The following is a 24,417-nucleotide window of genomic DNA, read 5'->3' as shown; positions in this document are numbered from 1 at the left end:
TTAAATTGGCATTTTTCCAATAACACATTTTGACACTGTCATTAGCTAAAGACAAAAAAAGAAGGAAAACCTGACCATAAGTGACATATTTTGGCTTCAAAATGGTGGAAAAATCACTAAAAGTTTCACAAAGTATCAGAAATCAAATTTATGTAATTTGCTTCTGAAGTAAACTTTAGGATATTTATAGTCATGTGAAAAAGAAAGCACAATCTCTTTGAATTCTATGGTTTTACATTTGGACCAAAAAAAAAAAAAAAAAAAAGGCTTAAAACTAGGTAAATACAACCTTAGATGAATAGCAACACATGACTTCTCTAATTTGGCCTAGTTCTTGTTAAATAAATGATGCGGTGTAATATTTCATGTGTAAAAAAAAAAAAAAAAACTAAGGACACCCTATGATTCAATAGCTTGTAGATCCACCTTTAGCAGCAATAATTTGAAGTAATCATTTGACTTTATCAGTCTCTAAACATCGTTGTGGAGGAATTTCGGCCCGCTCTTCTTTACAACGTTGCTTCATATCATTGAGGTTTGTGGGCATTTGTTTAAGCACTGCTCTCTTAAGGTCCAGCCATCACTTCAATCCCGATGATGTCTGGACTTCGACTGGGCCATGGCAACACCTTGATTCTTTTCTTTTTCAGCCATTCTGTTGTAGATTTGCTGGTGATCTTCAGATCACTGTCTATAGTTGCATGACCCAATATCGGCCAAGCTTTATCTGTCGGATGGATGGCCTCACATTTGACTCTAGAATACTTTGGTATACAGAGGAGTTCATGGTGGACTCAGTGACTGCGGCTGCAAAACAAGCCCAAATCATCACCTGTGCTTTATGGCCAAACATCTCCACTTTGGTCTTGTCTGTCCAAAGGACATTGTTCCAGAAGTTTGTTCAGATGCAACTTTGCAAATCTAAGCCGTGCTGCCATTTTCTTTTTAGAGAGAAGCAGCTTCCTTCTGGTAACCCTTCCAAACATGCCATACTTGTTCTGTCTTTTTCTAATTGTGCTGTCATGAACTTTATCATTTAACATGTTAACTGAGGCCTGTAGAGTCTGAGGTGTCGCTCTTGGGTGTTTTGCGATTTCTCTGAAGATTGCACGATCTGATCTTGGGGTGAATTTGCTGGCACGTCCACTCCTGGGAAGATTGGCAACTGTCTTGAACGTTTTCCATAATCTTCCTCACTGTAGAATGATGTTTGGAAATGGCCCTTCACAGACTGATGGCAGAAACAACTGCTTCTCTAAGATCGTTGCTGATGTTTTTCCTCCTTGGCATTGTGTTAACAAACACCTGAAGGCTCCAGACCAGCAAACTGACAAACCTTCTGCTTTTATAAAGTTGATCACGCTTGCTGATGATTGATTAATCAAAGGCATTTAATTAGCAGGACCTGACCATTACTGACCCTCTTAAATCCTATGGAAGCAGTAAGGGTGCACTGATTTTTTCACACATAACTTCTCCATTTTGGCTTAGTTTTTTTGTTAAATAAATAATGACACAGTGTTATATGTCATGTGTTGTTGTTCATCTAATTTTAAAACCTGCTAAGGAGGAACTTGGATTAAAATCATTGTTTATTTCAATTCCAGGCCATCAATTCACTCACACCAGTAAAATGCACGCTTTGAAGTTTGTTATTTCTAAATTCTTATATTATATATATATATATATATATATATATATATATATATATATAAAAAATGTATAAACAAGTGTGCAGGTATTTTAGACCTCTTGGTTTCAAGCCCCAAAATGGCGCCTCATTCATGGAAAGTGGTTAATTTATTTGATAAATTGCTCATGGGCAATTTAAAAGCATCACAAAAAAAAAAAAGTGATAAATTCAGAATAAAAATGTAGAGTCTGAAATGTTTCCTATGCATAAGATCAATCACCCAACATGTTTCATTGACAATCACAAGCATCCCTCATCCCCAACTTATCAATAAAAAAAAACATGCTTTAATTAATCAACAATTCGCATCTCCTGCAAATCCATGACTCTTTCAAATTTCTAAAGCTCATTTAGAATAATCAGTCATTTTGAAACAAATTGAAATTTAATTCTGGTAGCGACGCTACAGTCTCTCTGACCCATTTCTATATTTTCACCATACTTTAAATAGCTTTTCAATGTCAAACTCCTCTGCATATCCTCAATGCAGGACTAAGAGATAAATGAGAGGAGAGACGAAGGACTAAGATAATAAGAAAGACGTCGCAGTGAACACCTCAGAAGAGAGCAATAACAATTTGAGATCCTGTAAAGGTTTATTGCAGACAGATCGGGTAGTTTTACAACAAAAATTATGATCTTGGTATATTAAGTTTCCTTGGTATATTAAGCTCCCACAATCTCCATATTTAATGATTAGAGCTTCCTGCATACTATAGAGAATTTACAGTGAGTGTCTAATCTATAATGTCTACACAGCTCTATTCATCCATTCACAGAGAACTGCCATAAACAACACAAAACACTGGCAATGAAGTGAGGACTTACTCATCGGAGCGTGAAGAGCCACGTGCTCCTGATAGGGGTTGAAGTATTTGTACTGTTTTCCACAATACTCACACGTGTAACTTCCCGTTTCTTCAGAACACAAAACACAGTAATTAGTCAACACGCAGTAATTAGCCAAAGACGCATTACCACAAACGTAATGCTTTGAGGTTCATTTTTTCCACTTAAACCATGATTTATTAGCATCACATCTGATTAGCTAAAAGGGATATTTCACATGAAAATTAAAAATCTGTCCTCATTTACTCACCATCATGTCAATCCAAACATCTATGACTTACTTTCTGAAGAAGAATGTTTCAACTGTGTTTGTCAATAGGGTCCAAATCTACATTGGAACCCATTGGAGAAAAAACAAAATCTTATTCAAATGACAAATAGGAATGTGTTCAGATTTGCAGTGACATGAGGGTGAGAATATAATGACAGGGATATTATTTTTTGGTTTAAGCCAGTGGTTCTCAACCAAGAGGACCTCGAGATAACTCGAGATAACGATTTAAAGCAAAGCATTAAAAACAAAGCTTTAAAACAATCATTTAAAAAAGAATAATAAAAAAAAAAAAAATTATTTAAAGAAACAGGGTTGGATATGTGAGGTAGCCTAATTTTACATGTGTGATTTCTAGTAGACCTGGAAAAGACATGTAATTAATAAAATCTTAAAACTTCATGGGCATTTTTATATTGAATATACAGTTTTGTAGTTATGCCAAGCTGTAAAATATTTTATCGGGTAGAAATTGAGGATTTTGAAAATCCTTATCCATAATCATATTTGACTAGAAAAGTCATGTGAATTCATTGGTTGAAAACAGGAGGAACCTTGAAAAGCATTCAGCTCTTAAAACTTCTGCAATCCTGGAATATAATTTACAGAAAATAGTCGTGACGGGCCTTGAAATATTCTAGTGGACGATGTGGTGCCTTGGAGTCAAGAGAGTTGAGATCCACTGCTTTAAGCAACCATGATCCTACGTTCATTTTCTTGATTACAGCATATTTATCACTTTAGAAGCAGATCAATCATATAAATCACGTCTGGAACATTATGAAATAATCCTGAATGTAGGAACTCCACCCAGGAGTGAGGACTTCTGTCAACCTGAACTCAACCACAGCGATTTATTGGCTGATTGTGTTTAAGCTCCGCCCTTATGTGCATATAACCGAGAGATCAGTGTCACGTTCATCAGATTTTCAGCTACTCGAATCATTCTGCAGTGATTAATACTGCAAAAATCTGTAGCATCTCATTACTTCCTTCAGGCAACGAGGGTTAAATTCAGAAACATTCCTTTCCAATCAGTCACTTCAACGCAGCATCAGCAGCTTGTCCATTAAAGTCACCATGAAATCAAAATTGACAATTCTTTTTTTTTTTTATTTTTCAGTATTTATTATAAATGATTTATCCATGCACATCATTTTATTTATTTTTTTAATTCATGTGCCTCGTAATTTTGAACTACTATAAATTGAAACAACCATTTTTCCATAAGTTGAGTAAACTCAGAAGCTGGCGGCCTCAGGCTTTTGAATTTTCTCAACTTATGATTTTTTCGCAGTGTATTTGGTCATCAGAAGTCGTCACTCCTGGGCTGAGTTCCCATAGGGTCAGCGACATCGATGCGGCATCAAATGATCATCATGAAAGGGAACAGATTTTAAGCACTCTTACTTGGCCCCATTTTCTGGTAGGATTCAGTCTCCTCTTTTAGGTCTTCTACAGGTATCACATGGTCATATGGATCTGGACGACAACAAAAAGAGGATGCAAAATTAGTGAAGGTTAGCCTTTTCACCTTATAGAAGACTCGGACGTGTCTCTAAAGATAACATAAAAGTACTGCTTCTCCCAGTGAGGGTCTTAATAGTAATTACCAATGTTGACAACGAGTGTTTTGACATCACAAATAGTGGAAGAGTCTTTACAGAGAACAAGTGCAGGGGAAGATGAGACTTTTATACAGAGGATAATGCATCAATAGCATCTCAAACACCATCTTAGAAAATTCATCTTTCATGAAAATGTCACCGGTTTTATTGCCACTGGAGTTACAAGCCTTGCTTCATAAGTGAAAGAAAAAGAAAAAGAATTGTCATTCAGGATCAGTAACTGATGTCAATATTTTCATACATATTTAGCATCAGCTTTTATGGGGAGAAAAATGTTTTGTAGGATCAAGATTAACAAAGTTGTTACTGTTCATTAGAAAATGTTTTTGGTCAAAGTTCCACTGACCATTTAAAAAGAAAAATAAAGACCGCTTACTTCATATTTTGCTCTTTAAATTGAGACATTTCCCACAAATACTGTCCAAAATAGACATAAACTTGGTCAATGGTCAGTACTCAAACCTTCAGAAAATGTTGACCAAAACATAGTATGTTGGAGATGAAACTAAATATATTTTGATCTGTTTTATTTTTCTGCATTATATATTTCTAGCTCAAATTAGTTAGTTTTGCAAACCCCAAATTTTGTCACATGTATAAATACAGCAGCACTCAATAACTAACCAAATATTGGTTCCTAGTTGTAAACATATTGCATATAAATAAAAAGAAAAACATTGGATTGATCCTGGTAATAATTTAATAAATGTTTTGGAAAGTGCCTTGAAACAGTGGTTTAAATGAAGACTTCTGACTGATTATCTCGATCTCAGTTCATTAAAGCGCCTGAACTGACAGGTTTGGGGTCAGGTCTTAGTCTGGATATGGATGTCAAAGGGCCTCATTTATAAAGCGTGAGTACGCACAGATTTGATCTTAGAGTGTGCGTACGCTAAAATCCACGCCAATATTTATAAAAACAGTCTTTGACGTGGAAAAGTGCTTAGTGCCATGTCAGGGTCTGAGACGTACACACTCTTCCTGCTCAGATTACTGCAGGATTTTGGAAATCTAAGCTATTCTTGCAGCTCTACAAGGATTTGGACGATGACTGTTGATCTTTTATATGTCAATTACATTAATTAATTACATTAATCAGGGTCCTGGTCTATTTGGTCTTGACGACACCTCTACCCTTGACTGTTTTTAACAGGTACTTCTCAATTAGTTTTACAATGTATTACAGTACCTGACTTACCCGAATTACCCGTACATGAATCAACTGCATAATGAGACGTGACATTAACCATGTGCTTACTGACATACAGTAAATCAAACATAGTTTGGATCTATTACAAATGAAAGGAGGGAATACACAGCTCACCATCAACTGCGTGGAGGTCTCGGTGCTCCTGAAAACAGCTGTAGTACTTGTATTTCTTCCCACATACGTCACATGTATAGCGGAAAGAACCTGGATTAGAAAAAAACAGATTTCTATGAATAGAAACTTCAGATATCATTATGTGACAAGATGCTGGGAAGAACTCTCTCTTTCACAAAGTTTTACCAACTTTATTTAGAAAATTCCAGGATAATTACCCAAAAATCTGTCCCACAAATCAGAAAATGTGCAACTCACTATTAATTCCCAGAGATGCTCCTTCTCCTGAAGCAGTGCCCTCGGCCTCTGAATAAAGAGCAAGAAACCACACAAAATACAGATAAATATATCAATTGGTTATGAATATGTGTGTGGAAGAGAAATACTAAAAATAAATACATATATATTCATTAACTGCCTCAAAAAAGTAATATGCAACCAGCCAAGACCATGCGACAGAAAGATGTCTTTTTATCGTCTTCGTATTATTTCCAAGTGCCCTGTCACAGCTCAGCTAAATCAACTTCATTTGCAGTTCTGAGTACGAATCAGTTCATGATTCCAACTATCCTATTCAAATTCAGTGTGTCAAGAATAGGACGGCACCTGTGTGAGCTCGGACATGCGTCTGAAAGCAGTTGTAGTATTTGTACTTTTTGCCACATACTCCACAGACGTAAGAGCCTGTAAAAGAGAGAACAGAGAATGGAAATATCAGACAAATGTGTTTCTAGTGTTAGTAAGGTGTGTTGTGTAATTACACCTTCAGGCAGGTCACACGGCTGACAGTTTAACACTTTAACAGAAGCCTTGTGCTCAAAGTTGGCAAAGAGAAATGAAAAAGCAAATATGCATTCATTCAGTTATTTCTGCAAATATCCACTTCTCAATAAGGAATTGCTCGTTATATAAAGTCACGGTAACTATGGTCAAACAATATATATTGCCAAAGCTTATATTTGGAATTTTCCTATTTTGACCTGACAAGTTTCCTCAGTGCCTTATTTTGACGGCGCTGAACATATTAACATCTCAGAAAATGTAGTGCTTCATGACTTTTTAATAAAACAAATGTCAATCATCAATGCAAACATCAATGGAAAGGGGCGAGATTTTAAGATTGTCAGTTCCTGACAAACATAAAACAGAATATAAAGTAAAAGAAGGTGAAGACTTCAAGTTGAAGTCGTGTTTTACACCTACACTACTGGTCAAGAGTTTGGAATAATTAAGATTTTAAGGTTTTTGAAAGAAGTCTCTTCTGCTCACCAGAAGATTAAAAAATACAGTAAAAATAATATTATTGTGAAATATTATTACAATTTAAAGGGGTTGTTGATTATGATTTGACTAACTTTAGTTAGAGTGTAATGTTGCTGTTTGATCATAAACAACATCTGCAAACTTACGACACTCAAAGTTCAATGCAAAGGGAGATATTTTCTTTTAAAGAAATCACTTTTTAAGGACTACAACAAACGACAGGTAGGGACTACAACAAGCTTCTTCCTGTTGTCACTAACCTTTATTTACATAAACCCCGCCCGCGAGAACACACAACAAAGGGCCATGTTGGGCTGCTTTAGAGAAGAGGAAGAGTTGTTGTAGTAGAGTGTTGTTGACATGCCGTCATTTTACGCCAGACTGCTTCACAAATGAGGGTCAATTCAACGCTGGATTTGCACAAAAGATTAACATGACGGCACATGCTAGTGGATGAGTTGAATCAACTCCACAGCAACTACATAAATTTATCCACTAACCATTCAGAAACGTCTAAAAGTTGTAACTTCTTCCTGAGTCTCTCCATCAGTGTCGACTCCGGTTTGAACAATGTAAGGCTGAACACCGTTACTGACAATCCTCATTTTGGCTGCGTGAGATTCTCCAGCTTTGTTGTTGTTGAGCGACCGAAGCGCGAGCTGTTAAAGCTCCGCCCTCTTCTGGAAAGGGGGCGGGAGCAGCAGCTCATTTGCATTTAAAGGGACACACACAAAAACGGCCTGTTTTTGCTCACACCCAAATAGGGGCAAATTTGACAAGCTATAATAAATGATCAGCAGGGGTATTTTGAGCTGAAACTTCACAGACAAATTCTGGAGACACCAGAGACTTATATTACATCTTGTGAAAGGGGCATTATAGGTCCACTTTAATTCCAAACTTTTGACCAGTACTGTATGAAGGATACACATGCCACCCATTTGTAGATTGTTTCATGACTAAAAACCATTTCATACCTTGTGTTTGAGAGTTGCGAGAGCTACCCAAAACCACACAGATCTCAGCAGGTATGTTGCCGTCACTCGCTTTGCCATTACTGGCCACAGACTCGGCGGTGGAAGCCACCTCTGTCTTTACGGTGACTGGGGGAAGCTTCGGGGATGTTGTCGGTACCGCTTGTGTGGCTCCTGCCTCTGTGGGGACCACAGCTGTGTCCTTCGGCTCCTGGCTGGGGTTAGGAACCTCCTGACAACTCATGACTCCAGGACTGCTCAGCAAGAGCACAGGAAACTATAAAAGACAAAAACAGAAGGTGGCATTTTAAAGGAGAATGTGGGACAATTAATGTATTGTAAACTATTAAAGAACAATAAGAACAATGTTAGATAAGAACTAGAAGCAATCAAAACAAATTCAGAAACTCTATACAGCAGCATAATCTAATTTAATGTTGAATTCAGTAATGCAGAAGAACCATTTTAAAGCATTTCCCTTCTGTGTGGGAGACATTCATAACAGTTCAGAATAGCAGAGATTTATGTTCGGGAGAAGAACTACAACTATATATGTAATGCTCAGAACTCTCTTCAGAGAAATAAAATCAACTTGATACATGCAATCTACAGGATGTGTGTGGAAGCTCATCTATATCTACCCGAGGTGTGTGCATTGAGGAGGAAAGAGAGGCAGTTCCTCCTCAAAAACAAAAGCACAAAAATAAAATGAGAAATATTACAAAACATGAGTAATGTACAAGGGTACGTTTACATGACGATATACTAAAAACTGACAAGATTTTCGTGTACAAACGACAACATTGTCAAAATGATCCCCATTTACACGGATCCGCGAACAAGACTAAAAATGCTGTATTATTCATGCCAGGCCAGTAGATGGCGATGTCACTTTGTAAAGAAACACTATGCACCTATAGGCTGAACACGTAATACATATGTGCATAACGTCACCATTTTCACAAAGTTGCGTTTTTGTAGTTTACACAGACACCCATTTTCAAAAGTTTGTGTTTTCAGGCCCCCAAAACGCCGCTGTCATGTAAATGAACGGCCAAAATGCATAAAAAAAGTTTGTGTTTTGTTTAAATTTGCAATTCATAACACAATGCAGGTTCATATAACGGATATTAGAATAAGTCTTATACAACCAGCTTTTGTTTTCAGGTCTACAACCATCAAGGCGGAGTAACAGCTTGATGTTCAGCTGCTTCCGAAATCAAATACTTCCCTACAACATATTATGCAAAAAACAGTACACTAAAAGAGTAGTATGTCCGAATACATAGTATTTGGAAGTAGGCAAAAAGTCCCTGGATGACCCACTACTTCCTCCGAGATCCTGAAGTGCGCATTCAATGTACACTTTACTATCCCATGAGGCTACAGGAGAGGATTTATGAATGACAGTGAAGCGGTGCAACTGATGCTGGTAGGTCATGTGACAGCAACAACATGGCGGATGTAGTACATCCGGATTACATTCATACTATACAGGGCATACTTTTTTTTTTTAACGGTTGCGAAGTAAATTCAAATTCACATGCAGTACCTATTCAGACATTATGTGATTTCAGATGCAGCAGATGTTTGCAACTTTGAATCATATTAGTTGGTTTCTAAAAACAAACCAGCCACTCACAGGTCTTACTGGTTTCTGGAACATGGTTCCAGCCTAAGCCGGAAAGAGTGCGCCGTCTTGGGCATCCTAGGAGCGAAAGACACCCTGGAGGAATTTCCTACTCGAAAAAATGACTAAGTCGGCAAGGTTTTGGCGAACCTCCATGCTTCCCAGCCCGGGGAAGGTGGCTTGTGCTACAGACCTTTTATTAAAAGAAAGAAAAATCTAAATATACAATAAAAAGTATATAAAAAAAAAAAAAAAAAAAAAAAAAACACCATATTAACATGCCTTGACTGAAACACTACAGTCATGACTAATATGCTAAAATTTAAACAAAATACAAAACACAAAGCAGTCATTTTTAATTTTACATTTGTTAATAAATAAAAAAGCCAGTATATATACTTGCATCACAAGTGAGATGTCGTACAGTGTGGACCGCACCTCTTCACAAAAGGAGCCAGGAGGCATTATTATTGCGCACAGGTACGCTCTTTCGCCGATTCATTTTGAAAACTAACTCCAAACTGTGGTAACTATGAGCAGAATTTCAACACTGTCACCTAATGAGAATTTATTACTCTCAGGCTATTTCAGGAGATGACTGGAAGAGATTAGGCTGACAGCCCTAGTTTCCTTGAACCAGAATACACTGACACGTTCCCATCATGAAAAACGCTGGCATGCCTGTACCACTTTCAAAAATGAGTAATGTGAAAAAAAGAATAGTTTCCTTTTTTGTTTGTTTATTTTATTTTTTTTCCTTTTACTATTTTACATTTAAATGGAAGTGGTGAAAAAAAAAAGAAATATCGCCTCTTAAATTTCATCTGAAAGAGTGGGCAAAAAAAAAAAAAAAAAAAAAAAAAAGCCTTTTCAATTTATATGCTAATGATCTCCGAATTAAAATTTAATAACTGGGAGATATTGAAAAGCGTACTTGAATTATACAAAAAATAAATCCTGAAAGAATAGACTAAAATTAGAAATTCAGGGCAGCACACAGGCCAGTGCTGAGCCCTTAAACACTTGTGATTAAATTTTTGATGGAAATCAAAATTGCAAAACAAGCAGGAGATGAAGAGACTGAACCTGGTCTATTGTGATTCTAAAAAAAAAACCTTTGTGTATAATATATATTATACACACACACACACATTATATATATATATATATATATTATATATAAAATCATTACACTCCTACAATTGTGAGTGTTGTTTATTACTTTAAAATTATTCATTGTCATTCTATTACTCATATATGTATTAATTCATATTAGGGATGTTTATCATTATAATATATAAAAGATTCATTTAGAATTAATTACATTCCCTGCCTTTTCGTTTTGTTGGATGTTTCATTATTTCCCCCAGAGATTTAATCGTCCGATACGGTCTCAGAGATCAGAGGAGAGCACGTGTGCAGATGAACAGCTGCTGCGGTTGGGTGTTATTTGATGAAATTTATCCCACCTTATAACCTGCACTGTTATTATTTTACCCGCACCCGATGAAGACTGAGACACTGCCATCACGTACACTACAAATATATAATCTATTCTTTTGGTCATCAAAACATAATCCGTTTATGCGATTGGAGTTAATGGACCACCAAGCGACCACCAAACTATTGAAAAGAGCATCACTACCTTGAAGCTGCACTGGGGTTCTTGACTGGATTTTAACCAGTTAAACATGTATTATGCAATCATTTGTTTAACTTTTTTCTAGTGATGTTTACGAGCTGTTTAAATCAAAATGTAATCAAAAAATAAATCAAAAAATAAATAAAAAAATATAATATTAAACTAAACCAATAAACTGATGCCATGATTTAAAAAACAAAAAAAAAAGTGCCCTAGAGAACCCTTTAAGGTTCTATATAGAACCTTTTCTTCTAAGAGTGAGAAGCTATCAGTGTCATAAAAAAAAAAAAAAACTGATGAAAATGTTCGTCAACAAAATTTTTTCCATGACTAAGAAGAGAAGTTGATATCAATAGTTTAAATCCCCTGATCAGAGCTTTTCTTTTAAATGGGTCATGAATTGAGAAATCAACTTTTAAGAGGTCATCGTACTATAAGAATATCCTGTAAGTTTCAGAACTGAAACATTCCTTGTTAGTCCAATAAAAGCTTTTATTGACACCAGACCCAGAGAACGACTGATCCTGGAATGTGTCTATAGATGGTGAAGCCACGCCTCCACAGAAGAAATCAACGCCTACTTCATCATTGCAGCGTTAGCCCCGCCCACTGGTGTGTTAGTGAGATGAGGAGGAGAGAAGAGCGATACAGGACTAAAATAACATTACCTTTCAAAGGATCCTAATGCAGGAATATGGTTATTTATTTTCAACAATGTGAATGTCTCAGTTAAGCTTTATTTATTTGTATTCGGTACATTTCACTGTGGATTCATCTGTAAATCAATCGTATTTCGGCACAGGCTTTGCAAACAGACTTTTACGGTATGGACTCGACAGTAATGCAACAACATGTAAGTGACTGTGTTAATTCTAATGCCTGATCTGATATTAATGATTCATGTACAGTCAGATGATCTTTGTCTGTGTGTCAGTAAATCAAACAAGTGAATAAACGCTCAACTTCACATTGTTTCTCTTGAAAATAATTTGTTATTTAAACTGTGATAAAATTATATATAGATATAATTATATAAGCAATCAAAGAACTCTCCCTTTACAATCGCTGGAGCTGTCAATCAAACAGCGACTCTCGCCAAAACTGCCGTTTTATTCAACGAATCTCTTAGTTATATCGTGTTTGCACTGTTAGTAATGATGAAAGCATTCGGTAGTGTGCAGAAATTGAGTTGAAATGATGAGATCACTGCTTTCATGAGCTCAACAACATGTCTGTGATCGACTACAATGTTCATCACTGCAACCTTTCATGCCACGATCTAAATATAATGCCGTAGATCTAAATGTAATGCTATAATCAACACTTTTCATGATTAGTTAACCTTGAGAGCTGAAATAGTAAAAACGTGCTAAAGTTTTCGAGAGAGTAATATTTATCTATTTCACAGACAAAGATGTCAGCCAATCACAGCAGTGGGCGTTTCCACTGAAGTCTCACAGAGACACGCCCCTTAAAACAGAGTGTTCAAATCAGAGCATAAAATCAGGGTTGAAAAATGCTTTTCATTTCTAAATTATGACCATTTTTGATGTAAAACGCATACTAACATTACAAGTGCACCCCAGGAAACATAAAACAATGCCGTTCATGACTCCTTTAAATGCTTTTTTTTTTTTTTTTGCTCAGTGTTTTACTTAAATCTCTCCAACCATGCGCACACACTCTCTACACTGTGTGGAAGAGGCGCCAATGAACTGAAAACAGACAAACAAGTAAGCTGGAGTTTAGTGATCTCCATTGAGATATTCTGCGTAAATGAAAGTGTAAAGTCTGTGTTCTGTCACAAGCCGCTTGAGCCGTTTGCTGCGACTAAATCTGCCATCAAACCTTCTCATCGATAAACTAATAAATCCAAACATGAATCTCGACTCTGTGTGATGATACAAAGTCTTTTATTTATTTATTTATTTAGCTGTTGTTTTATTAGAAAAAGTGTAATTTGGAATTATTTTAATTACTATTAGCAATTTCACTGTTTTAGATTTTGAGAAGTTTCTTGTTTTAAATTCAAGTCAGGAAACTAGATGAAGTAAAATAAACCATGCATATGAGCTGGCATTCTCTGGATTTGTGCTTATAGGTCAAAGTGCAAAAATTCTGATGAAATGTAAAAATAATTTCCTCAAATGACAACAATCATAGCCATTATAAATTTCAGCAAAATAATTGTGATTATCATTTTAACCATTATGCAGCATGACCATTTTCAGTGACTAAAACTAGACTAAAATGCCCAAATGTTTAGTAGACTAAAACTTGACTAAACAAAAACAGAACATGGTTGACTAAATATGATAAAAACTAGCTGATGCGATGAACAACACGCAAGTGGTGCTTCAAGCTAAATTTGAATCCACAATTCAAGGGTGTTTGAGTTACTATGTCAAGTACAGCCCAGTGTATACTTTTTGTTTTTTAAAGTTGAACGCGTAGTAGACTCCATTTGATACAGTGTACGACTGCAGGCGGTCGACACATGCACGCTAGAAAGTCTCATCTTTGTCCAGTGTCTGCGCCATTTTTCTCCAGAATTGATGAACGATAAAAAATGTCTTTGTATTCTTTTCAACTAAAGTTGTGTCTATCTCATAACTCTCTCAAATTCAATGTGCATGTGTGACCTGAGTGTACAACATCCGTGCTGTTACAACAATCGGGCGGTGTGCATACTATTCTGGTGACGAAATTTGCATCACGCGCACTGTACGTGTAAAAGCTGAAGTATACTTTGGGCTTGAGTGTATGGGATTTAGCAGGCACCACTAATAATAAAAAGGTGAGGAAATGTAGAACAATTATAAATCTGCCCAGAACTGGCCACCCTCCAAAGTATCTGGGCAAAAAGACCCACACTAAAGGAGGCCATCAAGAAGCCTACAGCAACTTACAGTCCAGCATGAAATAACATGAACACAATTAAAAATATAAAGGACAAAATCATATTCCACAGTAGAGCACCAGTAAATTTGCTGCTATTAACAGTAGACATGCAAAAAGTAAAAGGAAATTCCATACAAACATGATCATGAATATTTTAAGACTATGATTGGCTCATGCTGATCCAATCACCAATATTTATATTTTCCAGGTAAGCTTATATGTAACACACTGCAAATTGACTGACATTATATTTAGTGAATTTTAACACACTATCATTATGTCTTTTTAGAGCTTGAAAGTCCTATTGATTTTCATTGAATGTGAAAAAGAAAAGAAAAAAGAAAAAAGAAAAAAACAGATGAAAAAATATCTTCTTTTGTATTCCACAGAACAAAAAAAAATGCCATGTGAGTTTGAGTAAATGAAGGAATTTTCATTTTTGGGTCAACTATTCCTTTTAGATTCTGGAGTGTGTGTAGGTGACTAACCAAATGCAAGCAAATGTGCGACGCTGACCATGTTTGTGCAAAAGGTCAGATTTTCTTGCTTCCACTCAAGCACATAAGATGCTCTTTGGAATATTCACAAATCACGCTGGGATAACATGGATCATCAGTTTTGCACAATCCCATGGAGTCCATGTCAGCTTGAACGCAAGCAAAACCAGGACATACCAAATAATAAGAAATACATATACAGTTTTCATATCCTGAAAAGTGCTGAAACTTCTATCAAGGTACAAGGTATTATTGATACTGTGAAGAGAATTAAATCTGCATTACGAACAAGTTGAAAGATTAAAGAAAGAACCTGTTGATGATAAGTTTTAATAGCTGCTATGAACACTACATTGGCCAAGGTATCATTCGAAAGATTAAACACCTAAAATTCATCCCGTGAAAACCGTTTTTGACATTGCGTTCCCATGAAAATGGTTCTTTAAAACCTTTTAGCGAGCTACATTATTCTGATATCAACATCAAATTTGGAACACAACTTGGTTAGACACATGGCTTTGATTTTCTAGCAATTTAAGTCCAAACTATTATGTGTATGTATAAATGTTTAGTTCAGTACATTTGCTTTACGGTAAACTTTGTTGAAGCTGCTTTCACAGAGTGTCTTTAAAAAGAGACCAGCCTCAGGCCTGTACTCCAGTGCATTCATGAATCACCACCTATTTAAGTTCAGATGTTCAAAACAAGCACTGGCAGTTAAAAGGTTAAATATTAAAGGGATAGTTTACTCAAAACTGAAATTCCTGTCATTTTCTCACCCTCATGTCTCTCCAAACCTGAATGCATTTCGTTCTTCTGTGTAACACAAAATATCGTTTACTGGAAAACGGCTCAATGTTTGTTCTTGTTTTTGTCCATATGATGAAAGGGTGGTTTTGGACCCCGGTGACTTTCATTGTATGGGCAAAACATGCTTTGATAGCAGTTTTTATGTTCCACTGAAGAAAGTAAGACACACAAGTTTGTAACAACATAAATCATTTAAGATTAATTAAATTAATTTATATTAGGTGGCAGTTTGTCTTGAGGCAAGGTTGGGCAGATTAGAGATTTCCCACATTGCAGAAGTGTTTGGACTGAGAATCAAGACCGTGAAAGCGATCTTTCAGGCTTCAGGGTTTAAGCAGGAGTTGTCAGACTGTCATGAGACAGGTTAGCTAACGTATGTTCAGACGTTCAGTGTGTGAGAGAGTCACTGGAGCAAAGTTACGGTCCGAGACACTGCGGCTGAACGCCTTCGAGTCACAATCAAACACCATATCCCAGAGCTGTGGGACAACACTAATGACAGACATTAAAATCGTCTCTTTTGGTTTATGTGAAGCAGTGTTGTATTAGTATCATTGATATACTATTAAAGTTTTTGTTAATATTTTGAATTAGGTTTTTCTATTTTCATTTTAATTTTAAACTTTTAGCTCCAATGGTGCGAGAAGCTTCTTGGAATTACTCCTTTTTTTTTTTTCTTCTTTTTTTTTTTTGTCTGTCATTTTTGTTAAATTTCATAACTATATAGACAAAAATAAAAATAAGTACTAAAATACCTAAAATTAAATAAACTAAAACTCAACGAAAATAAGAAATGTTGGCAACTAGCTGAAATAAAATAGATTATACATTATATAATAAAGTTGTTGTTTTTTTTTGTTGTTTTTTTTGTTTTTTTGCATAATGTTCTTATGGTTTTATTTAACAATTTATTTTAAAAATGTATTCAATATATTGGAAGAGACATTACTTCATATATATATATATATAAAAAATATACAGTGCCACTTGAAAGTATGTGAACCCCCTTGCAGAATCTGAAAATGTGAAAAATTAACAAAATAAAAGAGATAATACAAAATGCATGTTATTTTTTATTTAGTACTGTCCTGATTAAGATATTTTACATAAAAGATGTTTACATATAATCCACAAGACAAAAAAAAAAAATTGCTGAATTTATTAAAATGACCCCGTTCATAAGTTTGTGAACCATTGATTCTTAATACTGTGTGTGGTTACCTGAATGATCTACGACTGTTGTGTTTGTTTTGTGATGTTGTTCATGAGTCTCTTGTTTGTTCTGAGCAGTTAAACTGAGCTCTGTTCTTCAGAAAAATCCTCCAGGTCCTGCAGATTCTTCAGATTTCCAGCATTTTTTGCATATTTGAACCCTTTCCAGCAGTGACTGAATGATTTTGAGATCCGTCTTTTCACACTGAGGACAACTGAGGGACTCAAACACAACTATTAAAAAAGGTTCAAACATTCACTGATGCTCCAGAAGGAAACACGACGCATTAAGAGTCAGGGGGTGAAAATTTTTGAACAGGATGTCCAAATTGCCCTTATTTTGTTTAAATATCAATTTTCTTCATTTAGTACTGCCCTTTGGAAGCAACAGAAGATACCTACATGTTTCCCGGAGACAAATTAAGTACAATTTACCTTGATCTTCAAATTCAAAAAGTTTTCACCCCCCGACTCTTAATGCGTCGTGTTTCCTTCTGGAGCATCAGTGAATGTTTGAACCTTTTTTAATAGTTGTGTTTGAGTCCCTCAGTTGTCCTCAGTGTGAAAAGATGGATCTCAAAATCATTCAGTCACTGCTGGAAAGGGTTCAAATGTGCAAAAAATGCTGGAAATCTGAAGGATCTGCAGGACCTGGAGGATTTTTCTGAAGAACAGAGCTCAGTTTAACTGCTCAGAACAAACAAGAGACTCATGAACAACCATCACAAAACAAAAAAAAAAAAAAAACAGTCGTAGATCATCCAGGTAACCACACACAGTGTTAAGAATCAAGGGTTCACAAACTTATGAATGGGGTTATTTTAATAAATTCAGCTATTTTTTTTGTCTTGTGAATTATATATATATATATATATATATACACACACACACAGTACTGTGCAACAGTCTTAGGCCACCATTAGATGTTGTTTTAGCAATGATATAATGACCATATATAATTATTTCTCAGTCTCTTTATTAGAACATAACCAGAAAATACAGTAATTTTTTAATGCAGTGTTAAAAACAGAACAATTCAGAAAAAACAGCTTCTATAGGCTAAAGTGGCAAGTATTTAGACCTCCTCTTACACTTGAGCAACAGCAGGAACGGCTCTCTAAAACCTAAAATGGAATGGAAAAGGACTGGAAGGCCAAGAAAACTTTCAAAATATGACGAGAAGTTTCTCAGAGTTTCTTCTGGAAGAAGTCCAGGAGGTCATACTAAATACTGTTTTTTTCCTTAAAGAAGCCATTTTGTTGAGATTTCTTTTACATTTTGCGTACATATTTCCTTTTTATTTCTGTTTGTATCTTAATAAATATGTATGGTCATTAAAACATTGCTAAAACAATAAAGCTGGTGGTGGCCTAAGACTTGTACACAGTACTGTATATAACTCATACAACCCGTTATTGCCATTTAAATTCCAAACAAAACAATTACAATATCAGAATGTCCTCAAACTTAAACCATCAAAAAAAACTATCATTCGCACGGCCATAATTTGTTAGCAATTTGCTCCCAGAGTTCTCTGATGTGTCGGGTTAGCGGTGAGAGTGGAAGAGTTTGTTATGAGCAACAAACATATGGAGTCAATGCAGCACATTATGAGATCTAGTTCCCAGAGTGATGTAACGTTAATAATTACCAGAATCAAAAATAAGGCCCAAATTTACATATCCTACAGTGAAATAAAGGCAGTTGGGCTTAGCATTATCCTACAGAGCCACAATATCAGAGACATTTTGTATTCATTGCTTTTGGGAAAAAGCAGGACATTAATGGAGTTTCTAAGGGATTTAAAGGAAAACGCTGCATAGCACAGCATCTGCGTTACTTTACAGCTTAGTTGCTTCACTTTATGAAGAATTTCAAGGAATAGTTCACCCAAAATATATACTGCCGTCATTTAATCACTGTCATGTTGTACACTTCTTAATCATTATTTTAAAGACATTCTAAAATATATATTTCAAGGTAAAAAAAAAAAAAGAAAGAAAGAAAGTATTTTTAACCAACGTTTGTGAATTATTCATTTATAAATGTAAATTGACAAAATTTTGGGGAGTCACACCACATGGCATTTTACAACCTGAACTAAATTTGAATTGTCATAAAAAGGTCAAATGTTGGACTATTGTCTCTGTCGTGGTTATCGTTGCTGTGCTGCACAGTCATGAAAGTTATCGTTTAAATGCATTTTTAAGCACTGCAGTTTAAAAACAAGCGATGAACAAGCGTTGAAGCACAGTAAGCAGCAAAAGAGAACTCATTTCGCTATATGCGCACTGTCTAAGAGACGTGATGAAATGAAGCCACTGCTCATAAAGCGCGAGTATTAAGTTCTTTTAGCCGCGTAATTGGACTTGAATGGTAAAATATACATACATGTCAAAATGCCTGACTTTACAAGTATCCTCAAACACAGTCAGTTATGTCTTAAGTGAACGGTTGAGAAAGAAAACGCATGTGTAACAGTATATTGGATCTGTGCATTCAATCTTAAAGTGACAGCAGCCTAATAAACATGCTGTCGTCCGTGTCATTAATGATTATCAGCCCTAATGCCAAGTGAACAGACTTTCCTTGAAAAGGGACTTTGGTAACACCCGCGTAAGGACAAATGTGTCAAAATAGCCCTGGCAAAATTGGTACTGGTGGATTCGGCATGACCCATGGAACCTGTAGACACCAAGATCAAGATTTAACCTGTAGACACCAAGTTATGACCAAAAAAAAAAAAAACCCATGGCCTGTAGGTGGCACTGTTCCCAAATTTGGCACGTGCCCTCAGATCAAGGTGATGATGAAGTGTACCAAGTTTCATTTCAATAGATCAAAGTTTTGCCAAGATATTGCATCTTATCTAATTTTGGGTCGGAATGGTTAATTTCACATCATCATAACTTTAGAACAAAAATGAGTATCAACATTTTGTTCAGTCACTTCTGTGTGGCTCGGTTCAGTGATCATAATTTGGGAAATAGGAGTGGTGAAAATTTTTGTTAAAAATTTTATCAGCATGAGAAGCGTAACCAAGAATTGTGTTTCTAAGAAAGTGTTCAAAAGTTATATCAAATCATTTTTGAACTGGTGGTGGCGCTATAAAGACCTCAAAGTTGGTCAGACTAATATTCAGGATCATGTCTATAAGTGTGCATCATTTTCCTGTTTACAGTTCATAGGGATGCCATAGACTCCCGTTCAGGAAAAAAGAAAAAGAAAACTATCAATTACAATAGGAGCTACAGCAATAAAAGATCACGCAAAACTAAAAGAAAACTGAAAGGCTTTTCTTCAATACTTTTTTGGGATGTGGAGAGGCCTATAAAAATTTATTTAAATTCAGAAATTAAAAAAAAAAAAAATCAATCAAAGAAGAGCATTAAATTAATTGTATGTATGAAAAAGTTTAAATTAAAAATTTGGGTAACACAGGGTCTTTTAACTAGTTGCTTATTAGCATACATGTTACTAGAATATTGGCTGTTTATAAGTACTTATTAAGCACATATTATTTCAGAACAGCAGCAGGAAAAGAAAAATGACTATCGAAAAAACAAAACTATCATACGACGTCAGAACACTCTGAATATTACAGACTACTTTTACGATACTTCTTGCAGCTTCAAAGCTGTAGTCATCATAAAGTAAAACGAACAGAGCGCCATCACAACCTCGCCTTGATGAAAGTGTTTACCTTGTGGTGCAGAGCTCAACCGCTCTCTTCTACTTCTCTCCCTCCTGGTCTGCTTTTCTCGAATTCAGCCAAACAAGAGTAAGATCTGAAAACAAAAGGGTCAATGGGTTAAAAATTAGCCACTTGTTCCAAGTTACATCAACTGACATTGAAATGCAGTGGAAAATTACAGAGCCCGGACGCCTTGCATGGAAAATCCCTAAATTTATTACACAAAAGGGGGAAAGGCAGGCTTCTGAAAATTTCCATGAAAATTCTATTCTTAGATTAGTAACAGTCGGAGGGCAGAGTGTGGGTTTTGTGTTCGAGCAGCAAATCCTGACCAAAACAGACCTGAATCTGAATACCACTTCCGACCAAACATTTACAACCAAAATAAAACTGCGGCATAAAAGCATTAAAAACGAGTAAATCTGCTGCTCTGACATCTGTGTAGCGACGCTGTTTTCCTTAAGAAATCTGCCCTCAGAAAAACACTTTTGGAATTTATGTGGTTCCAAAGTTCACATTGAAACCTGGGATTTTATTTCCGTTGTAAACTTTACAATTAAGTTTTAAGGTTCTTAAATTGTCGGGGAAAAAAGCCATGTAAACCTGATGATCCATGCACAAAATCATAATCAGCACGCTTCAACTGATTCAAATCACTCATAATCATTCTGACATTTTGAATTTGCAAAAACCACTTCATCCCGTCATTAAAGAAAAGGGCGAAAGAACAAATACTAAGAAATTCACAAATATTCCAATTCAACTTCATTAAAATTGTTAGTTGACCTAAAAATAAAAATCCAGTCATTTCTCACCCTCATGTAGTCCCAAATCTGCATGACCAACTTTCTTTTGTGGAACATGTTAAAAAAAAAAAAAAAACTCACATTTTTTTTGTCCATTTAATGAATGTCAATTTTTCAGAACATGTTTCATGTCCCACAGAAGTCAGGAATGACACGAGGATGAGTAAATGACACAATATTCATTTATTAACCTTCCCTTTAAAGCCTCTTACACGCTGGGCCCTTTTTCTAAAATGAGATGATGAGAAAACACCGGGTCATAATAAAGCATACTGCATTTGTCTCATTTGTGTATTCAGTGAAGTAAAGCAGACTGATAGAAATGAAGTGAACTGATAAAACTACATTTCCACATACATCTAAATGGCACGTCTGTCAATGATTACAGCGACTGTTAAATATTGTCAACGGCGCGTTTGTACATCTTGTTTTCAGTATTGAAAATGTACACTTTGTTTTGATTCCCCCCTTCAGACAGACGAGATTAAAAACAGGACCTGTCATCAAATTTCAGCCACTGACAGAAAATTACAGAAAATAGGAAACAGGAAACTGTTTTACGACTACCAGATTTAATGCAAATGGTGAAAAAAAAAAAAAAAAATTACTTTCTTTTAATAACAGATTTTTTTCCCACCCCCAAATTTAGCAATATACTTGGGAATATTTTTAATTTAATGCACTCTTTCACGCAATGCTGCTTGAAACGGACCTGGAAACCAGTTTTTCAGCGCAATTAAAAGGAAGTAAGAAAATATTCTCACTTCCCTCGTGTAACCAGCAATCATTCAGACACCCTGACCATCACATATGACTGCTCTTATTCATGACACCATCCATTCTGCGCCCTCTCACTGATCAGTGTAATATTTGCAGTTGGGCTGTGCAAAAAGAAAAAGAAAAATCAATATGTGTGTGAAAGGAAAAAGCCAGCTGGTAAGAGTGGCCTGTCATCTAACAATGTTTTGTTTTCTTAAGACATTGAGGAAATTTGTTGCATGTCAAAACAATATGTGAAAAATGAATACAAAACAGCATGGTGAAGTTAGTCTGGAAAAACAATTCACAACAAACGAATCCATATATAGTCTAATTCACACTGGTAATAAGAAGTGTCGAATATGTGAAAAAATAAAATATGCCTGCAAGCAAAATTAATTGTAATTTCTTAATTTCTCGAAATATCTACCGACAGAGGGCGCTAATTTCGCTGCAAAAACGAAAACGACATTTACTCTCTGATTTCATCGAAAATAACACAGTGTTCCAGTAATCACACTTCCATCACTTTCACCTGCATCAAACTTCAGCGCGAGGAGTTGTTTAGAGAGACACAGAGCAGCTCCAGCCGACCTTTCCTTCCCTGAGCTCGACAGACAAGAGTCGGGCTAAAATTCACAGGAAAATTCAGCAAACATGGCTGCTGCGTGTGCTTTTTGTGTTTTCAGATTCTACCCTACCCCGTCTGATTTCAACTCCACAGATTTCCCGCAAAAGCCACCGAGCTCACAGACCTGAGAACAGAACGAGCCATGCAACAATTCACTGCAACACAAACTCGCTGCAAAACTTTATTTCGAAAGCAGCTCCGCAAAAAAAAGAGGGGGGGAAAAAAAAAGAGAAAAAAAAAAAAAAAAAAAATCAACAGATCCATGCACATTCAGATCACATTTGAGAGAATCGGGATGCGATCTTACCGCGCGCACAAACATGAGCTCCGGATGATCTGATCAAAGCGCCGTTACATTGTATCATTTGTGAATGAGGAAAGACGCGCGTGCTCCACTTTGTTACCTCCCAAAATGATGCGGGTCATGCGGAGAAATTTTCTGGGAATGAAGAAATCCTCCCCTTCGGATCTCAAAATGACGAAACGAGCGGGTCTTTCCGGGGCATTTTTTCTCTTCTGGAAACAGAGCTCCCAAATGTGTTTGCAGTGAGTGTGATTGTGCTCTTCCTGATGCTTCACTGCTGCTGAGGGACAGAAATGTTGCGGTCTGCCCCACGGACACACTCATCCGCCATCATGCAAGGGCAGGTTCTCAATTTGCAAATGCATTAATTTCACACAATGCCTTTATGAAGCTGATATCACGTCAGCTGGTCCAGCGTTTGGGTTAGATAAGCACAATCATTTCCATGCAATAGTACATTTGTCCATGCAAATCAATTTTTTTACATTTGTGACCAAACTTCTTTTTCATCTGCTTGAATGAAGAAAAGTCTTCTGTTACACCCACAAGTTACTTCTTTCACAGTTTGTTGGCTAAATTTGAAATAAATCATTTTATTGTGTTTTTGTCATAATATTTTGAAGAGATGCACACAAACATGTTGTTTTGAAGATATTAATATCTTGATTTACAGAAAATAAAGATTATATCAGTAACACATTTTTTTGTAGCAAAAACCATGAAAATGGCAAAGCTCGAATGAAAGGACTTTTATGTGAACTGCTCCGTTTCCTTTTTTCCGTCTTCACTTCTCAAACTCGTCAGCGCCTCTAGCGGCGGGCCTGTGGATGGTCAGAACAAAACAAAAAAATGTGATTCATGAAATTTGACATGCAAATTCTAATTTTCACAAAACAAAGAAAAACGTGTTTCTGTGAATTCTCATATTCAGAAGCTTGTCAGTATGACCCACAAATCTCACATTCTGGAGTATTTTATACAAAACCAAAGAAAAACATGAATTTACTCTTTTCTCCAACCCAGATTTCTCTGTTTTTATTTTAGATCCATTATGTATTAGTAACGCTTTACAATAAGCTCTCATTTGTTAACATTAATTAATGCAAAAACTAATTAAAGCAATGAACAATATACTTGCAGCATATATTAACCTTTGTTAATGTTAGTTAATAAAAATATTCATGTTAGTAATTCACTGTGCATTAATAATGTTATTAGATACAAATTTGATCCTAAAAATGTATTAATGCTAGTTGACATTAGCTAAGATTAATAAATTGCTGTAGAAGTATTGTTCATTCTTAAATAAAATGAAATGTAATATACTGGTGTGTTTGGCTGTTTTTTATAGGAAGAGGATAAATTAAAAAAAAAAAAAAAAAAAAACAATGTTGTTTTAGCAATGTTTTAATGACCATCCATATTTATTTTTCAGTCTCTTTATTACAATACAAACAGAAAATACAGGAAATACTGTATGTACACAAATGTAAAAAATAATAATAATTCTGAACAAAATTGTTTCTTTA

The 24,417-nt window shown here is 35.7% G+C and overlaps 1 protein-coding gene across 7 annotated transcripts in view; it reads right to left on the bottom strand.

The window, feature by feature from the left end:
- Window positions 1-23,924, bottom strand: part of znf618 (zinc finger protein 618) — a 37,562-nt gene extending 13,638 nt beyond the window's left edge. Inside the window, exons 1-9 of one of the 7 annotated variants that reach the window (XM_051894413.1) lie at window positions 22,892-23,922; window positions 20,398-20,482; window positions 8,006-8,279; window positions 6,372-6,449; window positions 6,024-6,071; window positions 5,766-5,855; window positions 4,224-4,295; window positions 2,793-2,870; window positions 2,544-2,611 (exon numbers count right to left, since the gene is read on the bottom strand). In XM_051894413.1, coding sequence (XP_051750373.1) covers window positions 2,842-2,870; window positions 4,224-4,295; window positions 5,766-5,855; window positions 6,024-6,071; window positions 6,372-6,449; window positions 8,006-8,246 — 558 coding nt within the window. In that variant the 5' untranslated portion in view covers window positions 8,247-8,279; window positions 20,398-20,482; window positions 22,892-23,922 and the 3' untranslated portion in view covers window positions 2,544-2,611; window positions 2,793-2,841. Of the gene's footprint in view, window positions 1-2,521; window positions 2,612-2,792; window positions 2,871-4,223; window positions 4,296-5,765; window positions 5,856-6,023; window positions 6,072-6,371; window positions 6,450-8,005; window positions 8,280-20,397; window positions 20,483-22,488 lie in introns of those variants that run through there. The other 6 variants (XM_051894412.1, XM_051894408.1, XM_051894409.1 and 3 more) reach the window with 6 other exon arrangements.
- Between the last annotated feature and the right edge of the window lie 493 nt (window positions 23,925-24,417).

The sequence above is a fragment of the Ctenopharyngodon idella genome, chromosome 5 (genome assembly GCF_019924925.1).
Source record: "Ctenopharyngodon idella isolate HZGC_01 chromosome 5, HZGC01, whole genome shotgun sequence".
NCBI classification, from domain to species: domain Eukaryota; kingdom Metazoa; phylum Chordata; class Actinopteri; order Cypriniformes; family Xenocyprididae; genus Ctenopharyngodon; species Ctenopharyngodon idella.
Note: the sequence above shows the minus strand (reverse complement) of the source record. Positions and strands in the feature narration are given on the sequence as shown.